Source organism: Homarus americanus, unplaced genomic scaffold (genome assembly GCF_018991925.1).
Source record: "Homarus americanus isolate GMGI-L3 unplaced genomic scaffold, GMGI_Hamer_2.0 scaffold50564, whole genome shotgun sequence".
Classification (NCBI taxonomy): domain Eukaryota; kingdom Metazoa; phylum Arthropoda; class Malacostraca; order Decapoda; family Nephropidae; genus Homarus; species Homarus americanus.
The window spans coordinates 4,498,300-4,509,956 of NW_024715014.1; the positions used below are offsets into that span (position 1 = coordinate 4,498,300).

At 35.1% G+C, this 11,657-nt stretch overlaps 1 protein-coding gene and 1 long non-coding RNA gene across 5 annotated transcripts; one reads left to right on the plus strand and one right to left on the minus strand.

Moving 5' to 3' along the window:
- The first annotated feature begins 274 nt into the window (after window positions 1-274).
- LOC121853729 (COMM domain-containing protein 3-like) lies at window positions 275-7,916 on the plus strand. 4 transcript variants are annotated; one of them, XR_006086406.1, is made up of 5 exons: window positions 275-481; window positions 1,366-1,479; window positions 2,270-2,397; window positions 2,497-2,604; window positions 3,906-7,916. XR_006086406.1 is itself a non-coding variant. In XM_042348083.1 (4 exons), exons 1-4 carry the CDS (start codon window positions 292-294, stop codon window positions 2,521-2,523), a joined length of 459 nt encoding a protein of 152 aa, XP_042204017.1. In that variant the 5' UTR covers window positions 275-291; the 3' UTR covers window positions 2,524-7,916. The 4 variants fall into 4 exon arrangements, 2 of the variants coding, with proteins under 2 accessions (XP_042204017.1, XP_042204009.1); XR_006086402.1 differs by lacking the exon at window positions 2,497-2,604 and having other exon boundaries at window positions 3,906-6,491; window positions 6,524-7,916; XM_042348083.1 differs by having other exon boundaries at window positions 2,497-7,916.
- Window positions 7,834-10,967, minus strand: LOC121853750. The gene is made up of 2 exons (XR_006086407.1): window positions 10,543-10,967; window positions 7,834-8,225 (listed from the first exon to the last, which is right to left on the minus strand). It is a non-coding gene; the product is annotated as an uncharacterized LOC121853750 (long non-coding RNA).
- Between the last annotated feature and the right edge of the window lie 690 nt (window positions 10,968-11,657).

Sequence of the window (11,657 nt, forward strand, 5' to 3'; positions counted from 1 at the left end):
TTCATATTTTGCACCGTTTATACCCAGGTTCATCCCAGTGACAATTTACTTCATTGAAAATATTGTAAACAACACTGTGTCCGATTTTGTCAACTTTGTCTAGGTTCAGTATAGAAATCTATGTATATTCACGAAATTTTAATAAATACACTCAAATTATAAATATTATATAAAATATTTGCCTTTTAAATAAAATATAGACTGAATTCTGCGTGTTTTTACATACTTTAAAGACCTTTTGGAATTTGTTTTTACTCTGGTGTTCGAACAAGTAGTGTACGCCTCCTTTGGATGCTCTCAACACCACGTCAACTTCTCATGGATTTGTCTTTGAAAATTTCCTCTGCCTTGCGACTGCTTGGTGATAACTCTAAAACTGAATATGCCACTTACCAGGAGGTTCTTCGAAAAGTATCTGAAGACCTTAAAAAGGACTGTAAATCGAGCACTTTAATCCCTGAAATTAATGTCAGAGATGGTGGTGAGCCCTTGGCTGTGTTGTTACTTTACAGAATTTATACTTTCTCTGATGTTCCTTCATTATCGGGTATATATGTTCTTGTTTCGCAACTAGAATAGTAAATACAGTTTCAAACTATCATTTGTTGAACAACCAGAAGCTTGTATCTAGCAAGCGTATCATCTGATCAGTCGTGGTTATGCTTTCAGTATATGTAATGCTCCAGGTTTTAATATTCATCAGCCAAAGGTGGAAAGATACTGTACATGTAAATTACCAATAAGTCTTTGCCCAGAATTTTCCAATTCTAATTTGATAATCCAACTGTTTGTTTATGAAATACTGTACCACAAATTTACACTAACTCCAGTAAGAACCCTCTTATTGTAAATCACTCATAATTCGTATTTGCTGTTACTAAATACATTTAAAAAAATTTATAATACCATACTTGGTAAAATTAAAAAATGAGACATTTTGAAATGTTACATCATATGCTGGTGCTGTACCGTGGACCAAACACCGAAATCTGGTACATAGGTACTGTACTGAACTTAGAAATATTTCAATTAGGGCAGAGATAACTGAAAGGTACCACTGTTGTTATTTTTTTCCCTTGGTGGAAGGTGTCCCTCATATTTCAGAAAATCTCATAATTCGTAAGGGCTAGAGCTCCTGTTATTTCGAGTTATGGGGTTTTTACTGTACACCTGTATGGAAGTCATGAATTGCATTAGAAAAAATATGTATCAATCTATATTTTATAATTAGTTTTCTTTGAAATACAATTTTTTTAAGAAAAACAAATCTTACACTGCACCTTTCCTTCTCTGCTTTTGAAGTTGACAAACAAGCTACATATAACACACTGGTAATTGTTATCTAATATATAATATGTCTTACAGGTGTGGTGACCCACTGCCATGCTGCTCTGGCAACTCTCTTCATTGAGTCTGTACGTGGAGGTCATAATGCATCGGTTGTCACCTCTGCTCTGGAGGATCTCAACTGGCCAGCTGGTAATAGATATGTCGATTTAATTGACACAAACGCTTTTTCAAGTTTGACTTTGTCCTTGAACCTGTATTAAAGCATTAGCATATATAAATACTATATTAGCTCACATATGGAAAGCTGTCCTATAAAGGTAGGTAATGCTATTATGGGATATACTTTTAACAGTTATCCGTCCTGTTCCTAAAGGTAGTTCTTCCATTTTATAACCCAAGAAAACAGGTTCAGTCCAGGAGGTGGACCGATCAGACAGGGTGTAGCAAAAGATATAATACTCAGGGCTTGTAAATCATCATTCTGAGTTGTGGATTAGTATAATAGTATAAGTTAATGCCTGTATTCATTAGGAGATGACAGAGCAGGGGCAGATTCAGTAATTTTTCAAGGGGGGGGGGGGATTCACTGCTGCCATTAGTAATACAGATCACAAGATCCATGACCAAACCTGTAGCAATGTTTTTTTATTATTTGCAAAGTTTTGAAACAAACTGCAGCCCTGTTATTAACGAGAATATATGTTATTAAAGGTAAATAATACACACTCAGATATCAGGAACAAATCTCAGATTCTGTATTATAAAATAAGTGGAGTATAACAGTCTTGATTCTTTGTTGACTATAAACATCACAACATCTCAGTCTCACACATAACAATGCCATTATTCCATCTTGTGCAGTATCTAGCACATATTCAGCTTGTCTCTAACATTTATTCAACAAGTACCTAACATATTCAGCTTGTATTTGGCACATATACAAATTATTTCTTTACATGATATTAAAATAATTTTTCAGATCGTTTAACTGAAACAGTCCAGGAGCTAGAATCAAACCGGCAGTTAATACAGTCAAGACTTGCATCCCTCGGGACGTATCCTCCTCATATAGTTGATGTTGACTGGAAGTTGAATTACCGAGTTAGAGTAAGTTTTAATGTTAATGCTCAAGTTTTCTTCATAAATGTTTAAAACAAATTATAGTATTCATTCTTAGTTTATTATTCTGTTAATTTTTCTTTCCAGAAGGGTAACAACCCACTCCAAGTTTAACATTAAACTGTAGTGCAGTACAGGCATCCCATGGGTTACAGAATTTCTGGCACCTGAAGATTCATCCCACACTACCTGGAGGTATTCCTAAGGCGACAGTGGACCTCAGTAGTCCTGTAAAGATTTTCCCATCCCACCGTATTATCACCTGGTGGTCGTTGTACATTTTTAACTAAAGTATGCAAATACTGTGTGCATTACAGTACTTGACCTGAAAAGTACAAATTCCACAATCATTATTTTCACTAAAGCATACAAATACCAAGAACGTTATTTGGACTAATGTATATACTCACGGCCAATTTTGTGTGACAGCCAAGGCATGAGAAGTTAGTTTGTTTGTTGGTTGAGATAATGAAGAAAAATCTTCAGATTCATCTGAATAAGGTGTAAAGACTGAACAGAAAACGAGCGAATAATCAAACACAAAAAATCGGACATTTTCGAATACTGTACGTAATGTCAAAATATTCCGAACTCAGTTCATCCTTTGTTTTTGTTATTCGAGTGACCCAGAGCCACTGCGATATTGAACTAGTGATGGTTCAGTGTACAGTGTTTCCAAGTTAGCTGTAACTTCCAGCATAACAGCTTTGTGTTCAAGTCATCATCACTACACAAGTCATCACACCTAATCTTGCATCATTTTATTGACAGATGGCGTTATCTCTAGAAGTATTACTCCTGCTACCTCTCATTCAGTTTTATATTTTTAACAATATGAAACTCCCTTTCAGCAAATCAGGTCCACAAACTGATAATTTGTACACCCTTGCATTTTAATAATAAAATGGTCACCAAAAATAATAGTTTCCTTTTGATTGAAATACTGTAACAGAAAAAATATAGGTCACAATGTGTTATGCAACATTCTTATTATGTATTATCTAATTCTGTATCTAGTAGCCAAGAGAAATTAATTCACTGTGACCTACTGTCTGGGTTTTATACTAAAGCAATGGGTTACAACAACCAGACTTCATGGACTTTTCTCCTGCAATAGTACTGGAGATAAACTTGTGTACAGTTGTGCACAGAAATTCATGGTTCACACGAGGTGGAGCGTATGGAGCCCGTCCCACCCTTAGTGGACTGCAAGTTGATGTCTAGGCGACTCAGAGCCTAACTCACTAACTAGCACCGGTGTTGGGGGTTGTCTAGACAGTGACTTGCAGTCAAGTAAGGGTGGGACGGGCTCCATACCCTTCTTCTTGGGTGAACCATGAATTTCTGTGTACAATTGTACATAAGTGTATCTTCATCTTCTTGCCAATATTTCCATAAATAAAACAGTTGCATTTGCTTAAATTGTGTGGCCAATTGTACGTTTACTGACAAATACTTTAATTAATTTTGTGATATTAAAGAAACTTTTTTTACAGAGTAGTGCTGGTGAGGAAGGCGGTGGAGCTATGTACTTGGTGACACTTCACACACAAGAGATGGAGGGAAAGAGAGGGAAGGTCACATTTTCATGTTCTCTAGCTGAACTCACACATCTCGTTACACGCCTCAGGCAAGCCACTCGCTGCATTCAGAAATATGCTAATAACAGCTGATTGAATAGGGCACATAGGTTTTGTAGTTTCAATTTAATTATCAAACTTGCTCAGAATGAACCATTTATGGTGCTAGGGTCTTTTGCCTTGTACTCTTTATTCAGGTTTTCTATTAAGTATTTATGACAGTTCATTAGAAAAAGGTTTTTGTGGGACTGTCTATAGAACATTGATTATTTACACTGTACTGTTATTATTATGCAAGATACAACAGTAAAGTTTGTGAGCTGCAATTATTGATTTTATTGGTCAAACTTAAGTAGCTGCCTTATAACGTTCAGTAAACTGTTGCCATACCTTCTTGAGTGTATAAGATTCCAATTTATTTCATACTCATTTCCTGTACAGTACATTTATGCAGTGCAAGAAGTTAAAGAAAAGCATTCTGCATCCAATTAAACCTACAGATGAATAGTTGTTTAGTGAAAAGTGCTTTGCTTTATTAGCACTTGTGCAAGTTGGGCTTATTTATTTTAGTAAAGGCATATTAAAGTTCTTATCATCAAAAAAGGGATCGGGGCAGGTGAAAGTCATTTATCTATTAAAGCAACTGTTTTGGTATGGATTCTCCACTTACATATAACTTTTGATATTCTTGCTTCACTCTCTTAAGAAATGGATAGCAAAGGGCAGTTAATGTTTTCTTTGTGCTCTTTGTATGCATTAAGGAAAATCATATGTAATGGCAAATTTCACATTAAAAGTAAGCTGTGTTATAAGATATATTTTCACATAACTTACAATATTACCATTGGTCAATTTTCTTGTTGAAAATGTTAAAACAGACAGTGGTTTTGTTGAAGTGTACATTTCAGATCACTTCAACCTGTCAACCAAGGCTACATTAAACAATCATACAACGGCAGCTGTTTGTTGCTTGCTTTGAATTTTTCATCCAAACATGGCTCAGGAACAGTTGATTCCCTGTGTATATATATGAACTTGACAATACTGTAATTATAGGCCTTCACAATTAAAGAACAAATTTACAATCCTCTTAGATAATCTCAAGGAAAATGCAGTAGTAAAGTTACTGGACATGTACAGTTGTGGACAAAAAAAAAGTGTCAGGGAGAGAGTGTAAGCTTTACCTGCCTCATAATTAAACTAAAAACAGAAAAAAAATGTGGTGTGAAAAATAAAATCGCAGAACTTTTAATTGCCACCTCTATGCACCGTGCCAAGTCTCCACCTCCCTCCTTAATTCTTTGTGTCCACAACTATACATCTGGATCATCATATAACACAATGGGTTTTCCAGGGATTATATTCTGACAAAAGTAACTCTGGAATAACACCAATGAAGTGAACATACACATAATCAGTGATGACGTTGCACAGCTTTGACAACAGTTACTTAAATATGTATTCCGGTCTGAGTTGGCGGGGTTTACTGTACTTTGAAGTGGAATTACCACTGTTCCAAACCATTATAATACTGTACTTTATTTAATAATCAGAAGTGTTTTTCACTTTTATGAATGAACTTGGTCTACAAGTAAAAATTGATCCAGGGAAAGAATAAATGTTCAGGTGAACTAGACCCATCATTCCTGAAAAGGGGATGACTCTCGCACTGGAACCTCAAGCTGAGCTAGTATATTACAATCAACAAATTAATAACATTGTTACCAGTGAACATGTTCATATAGTTTGTGAAATTGCTGTTTTACATTTTATAAATGCAAGTAAAAAGATCTTTCCTGTTAGTAGTGCAGTGATTGCACCTCGCAGAAGCCATACTGGTGTCTTGATTTTTTTATGTGGTTTGAGAAGCTTAAATTATCCAAGGTATATGAAATCACACTGGGGTTCACAGTTCCTAGGCCATCTCCCGATAGTGTGACAAAGTAATTGTCATACGAGAGAGTAGTTCAATGTCCTGCTTTATTGTGACTTATCCTTTCATTATTGATGGGTCTTAGCCTTTATATAATTCAATAGTTCCTTTATAACAGTTGTATAAATGAAGTGATTTAGAATACAGTAATTGTAAAGAATTACAAACAGATGTTAAAAGATGTTGAGTGTTTTCACATTTTCTCAAAATATGAAAAAGTTGTTCGATATTTGTATCATTAAAATACAATCTCCACCTTAGCATATAAGAAATAACTTCTAATTAGGATTAGAATATACTGTCAGAAGCTGTAAAAAAAAAAACAATTTTGTTTGTTTGTACTAGTTTGAAGCACTTAACCTTTTCTAGAATTTACATTGTTTAGACTAAAATAATATTGAGAAGGAGCTTTATCATCTATAGAGCAAGGTATAACTGTGTGACTTGGGGTTAAAGAAAAGAACCAATAATTCAGGAGAGGCAGTACAGTATTTGGGTTGTGTGTGAGTGAGAGAATGAAGAGAAGCAAATTATCAAGAGCACAATTTCATTATTTTAACAGAATGAAGGTGGAGAATGATGAAGTACAGTAAGAATGAAGGTGGAGAATGATGAAGTACAGTGAAAATGAAGGTGGAGAATGATGAAGTACAGTGAAAATGAAGGTGGAGAATGATGAAGTACAGTAAGAATGAAGGTGGAGAATGATGAAGTACAGTAAGAATGAAGGTGTAGAATGATGAAGTACAGTGAAAATGAAGGTGGAGAATGATGAAATACAGTGAGAATGAAGGTGGAGAATGATGAAGTACAGTGAAAATGAAGGTGGAGAATGATGAAGTACAGTGAAAATGAAGGTGGAGAATGATGAAGTACAGTAAGAATGAAGGTGGAGAATGATGAAGTACAGTAAGAATGAAGGTGGAGAATGATGAAGTACAGTGAGAATGAAGATAGAGAATAATGAAATACAGTGAGAATGATGGAGTACAGTATGACCATAAAGTAGCAGCAACACAGGAATTGTTAAATATGTACCGTAATTCAAGTGTGAAGCCATGTTTTGTACGGACCACAGCTTGTGAGTGTTAGAGTGTCTTGGTAGATTTAAATACATAAATACAACATTATTTCTGTGCAATGCAATAATGTTTATCACTGTGATAATTGTGATATTTTACAACTTTTCACTGTCATCGAGTCATTCAATCAATTGGAAGTACGGTACTGTAGTGTTTGCTGTAATATTTTTCGGATTATTAGAAATTCTATCTCTTTGCAAGTGCCAAATTTTATCCTAATCATTTATAAATAGGGTAATGTATTTTAATGCCATATCTTTGATCTAACACAAAGCACATATCTTCTTTTTTTACAAGAATCCACAACTGTTATTCCCATTGTAAGAAGTAGTTTATTATAACCAATTGTTGTAGAATGAGATGTCATGTACAGTATAATATTTTTAATTGAAATTTAAGATATTTATTTCATTCCTGTTTATTTTGTTTTGGTGCAGTTGTGTATGTGGGAATGATTTCCTTTAACTCAACATGAGTTGATCATAATGTATTTATATTAATTTTTAAATCTTTATGCATGTTTTCCACTTCAATTAGCCAATGAGTGTGTGACAGATGGAAGCCTGTGTCATATATGGTGGCTATAAAAGCTCCATTGAATACTCATGCTTGTAGCCATGGAAATGATTCTGTATATCACCATTTAGAAGTCTTTGTACTGTTCTAGGAATTTCATATAATGTTGTTTTTGTTGAGTTTTCAAGCCATAGAAGATTTTTGGGCCAGTGTCTTTTTGCTAGACTAAAATCAGTTAAGTTATCTCAAGCAGGCGTACTGACATTTCATTGGGGCATGTGTTATCCTTCAGTAATTTATTAAAACTACAGTAAAATATCTGTTAACTGAAAATCTATTTTATGAAAATTTTTATCATTCTAAATATAAAATTTAAGAATAAACAGTAGAATAATTGTCTTACATTTCATTTTCCATTATATTAATGAGGATAAATTGGACAATCAGGCTCAGCGACTGTGCATGTTGGTGTTAGTGACAAATTTACTTGCTTTCACGTGAGTTTGAGGTATGAGGTAAATGGTGATTATAGAAGATTGATGACACTTTGAAAGCTTATTTCTAGACTAAATAACATTGAGAGAGTTGTAGAATACTGAAGTAAGTTAGTGTACTCTTATAGTATTTACCAGATACTGTACTGCTGAGGGATACACTTTTTTATGATAGCCCACCCAGGCACAGGTCACCAACCCACAATGGAACCTGTGGGGTGAAAAAAAGCAAAACCAAATAAATTAGAGGAAATAAAAGGGTACAGGTAAACCAGGACTACAATGGGGTTACGTTACTGAAAATCCCTCGCAAACTGCAATATCATAAATCGAGTTCACTACAAAGCCACTGTTGGAAAGCTCATAAAATTCTGCTTATAAACATAATAATACCTTGTGTGGTAGGTATTATGCTGGGAACACATGTATTTCTTAGTCCTTTATTCAGAGTGAAAAAAATACAATCATGTTTATTTTTTTGTTCTTATGTTAAAGCCAAAACAATAACGAAGGCAATGATGTACAAGGCAAAAAAAAAATAATAATAATAATTTCTTGAGGTAAATTGGCTACAGAACAGAGATGACCAAACCTCACGTGAATGGTCCCATATGACTTTTGTTGTGGTCATGGAAACTTACTCACTTATTGCATGCGTAAGAGAGTTAATATGCCGTTACCTGAACTGACACACTTATAACTGTGCACCTCAACATAAAACCCCCATGTGCAGAGTTGAGAGACAGATATGATGGAGTATGGTGGCTGGGAGTGAGGGTGGTTCAGATCCTGTATTCCAGTTTGTAAGTAAGCCTGAACAAATGAAAAGCAGGTTGTGCATGTGCTGTATGACTACCATGTCTCATAAGTTTCAAGTTTTTTAGTAACTTGGGGCTTCTTCATATCTCTTTTCATGGGCTACAGTTGTTGCAGGAAAGATGGCTGGTCTTCAGATTAGCCAAAAGTAAAAAAAGTTTCTAAAGGTTCCTAGAGTCATAGCCTTTAATGGGCATGTTTACAACTCGGTCTTGATAGGTATAAGTTATCAAATGACTCCAATGCAAAATAATTACAATGAAGGAAGTGACTAAGTTCCAGACTTGATTATAAACATATCTATCTCAAAGCTCTTGTATACTGTGCTACATAATGTCTGCCAAAGTGGTTATTTACCTTACGTTATAATTAGCAAAAACTTGTACAAAATACATCAATGCAAGTAAGTGGTTGTTGGTTATGATGTGGTTAAAGGTCTATAATTTGTGCCTGACCTTCATGAAAGTATACATGAAAAAGCATCAAGCCAGACCTATCTTTATGCAGTTTAACAAGTAAGATTGGACCCTGCTACTTACTGCCACAGAAAATTGTACATAAACCTTGATAATCCAGTATACTAGGGGCTTTGGCTCTGCCAAAATACTGAAATTGCCAAGTTAACAATTTCAGATTTAAAGTGTGAACGTAGTACTGTATTAAGGCTTGAGCATGCATCTGCAAGATTTTGCATTGTATAGTGGTATTTATTTTCATTTATATATATAATATTTAATTTATTTATTCTTGTAACATATCTCTGGTTGCATAGTGATCAGGTATGTGTGCGGTGTGTTACCGAGTCAAGCTTACTATCAAGCAATGCATAATGGCAACGTAGTGGTGACATGCGAATACATATAAAACTATTTTGCAAACAAAATATAATGTATGCAAAACCAAAATCTAGGCTCCATACACCACCAAATGATAAATACAATAATGACAATATAGCAGTGACACCTATAAGCTGATGCTGCATAATATAGCACTCATCATTATTTCTCATATTTCAATTATGTATATCCACTCATTTACTTCTGTATCTTTATATTCGTTTCATACAGAAACCATTTAAAAGCACTCGTCACTTATGCTTGCTTTAGCACTCATGATTGTAAGAGGTGCCATAGATAAATAATAAAGATGATGATAAAAAATAAAATAAGGGGACAAAGTTTAGCAAGCCAATACAAACTGCATGGTATAAATGGTTGCCTTGGCAGAACTGAGCACTATACAGGCATCCCCGGGGTTACAGAAGAGTTCCATCCTGAAAATTTTTCCGTTGAATGAAATTCTGTAACACGGGACCACTTTTCCCATTGCCTCCCAATATAAAATGAGATGCATTCCGAAGGAAATTTTTGGGCCAAAAAACATAATGAACATATATGAACAAAAATAAAAAGTTTTAAACACATACATTGATTCATTTATCATGTAACATGACAATAAATGCACACAACACTTGAATTTAACTCCAGCTAACACAATTAATGTTTGCCTTTTCTTTTCGACATCAAATTCCAACTCTATAAATTATTCCTGAAAGATTTGAGCGATAATTTGGCATGTCCTATTTTGTTTCAAAATACAGTACAGTATACTAAAATGTTAACTACATGATTTGTTTACAAAATTTTTATGAAAAACTGCTTAGCATTTATCAATTTGTTACCATTTCACAAAATTGTGTTACCGGTACTTACTTTTAACCTCTTCGCCACAACTCTGCTTGTTAGTCACTTGGTCAGTCATTCACGTCCCTGTGACTCATTGTTGGCAAGTACTGTACTGGGCATGCACCGTCTCCTGAATGTATCTGAACCTGCTCCAGTGTTGGTCACGTCTGGTCTTGAAGCAGCTCGCAATCAGTGCCATCACAACACTCTGGCAGGTTGTTCCTCGAGTTCACAACTCTCACTCGAAAAAAGTTTGTCCTCACATTTTTCTGGACTTGTGGTTTCTTCAATCAAGAACTGTAACCCCTTGTGGAGCAGGCATCCAGTAGCTCCAGGTATAGACACTCGACTGAGTAGTGCTCTCCGAGATGTTAATACTGTACACCTCAATTAGGTCACCTCTTGCCTGTCTGTAGTATTAAGCTAGGCAGGCGCTCTAATCTCTCTGGATAACTGAGGTGCCAAAGTGCAGGCACCTGTCCTTTGGACATTTTCAATCAACTGACAGTCCCTAGCATATCTCAGGGACCAGAAGGGGAAGCACATCACTCTTGAAGATCGTTATGAGGGACAGACCATCTAGATATCTGAACGACCTTATAAGATCTACTAGTTAGTTAGTCAATTCACCTTCTCACAATGGCCCCGAGAACTTCAGTTCATTGTCAACACACACACACCCCAGATCGTTTTTGCATTCAGTCTCTATTAATGCAGTTTCTTCGTCCCATTGGGACATGGGATAGGCCTCCTTACCGTAGGTAGGACTACCCCAAAAAACTAAAACTAAAAATAAAGTGAATCTGGTGGTTGCCAGATACCATTTTGACTGAAAGTTTTTGGAAATTGTGACCTCATTCATTTGGGCAATTTGTACATCATATACTATTAGTCACTAGACTAACATCTCTCTTTAATGTCAGTTACTTTCAAATTGCTTACTATATCATTATAAAAAAAAAAGCTTCCCTTTTGTCAAAAAACTCTGGACATCATTCAAAAGTTCCCCATTAACTCCATACATCTTCAACATTTCCTACGTCACTTTTCTATCTACTCTATCATGATTTTCCTAAATTCATAAATATTTCATTAATGTACTTTTATGCAAACTCTTGATCCCCTCACACTGTCTTTCCTGA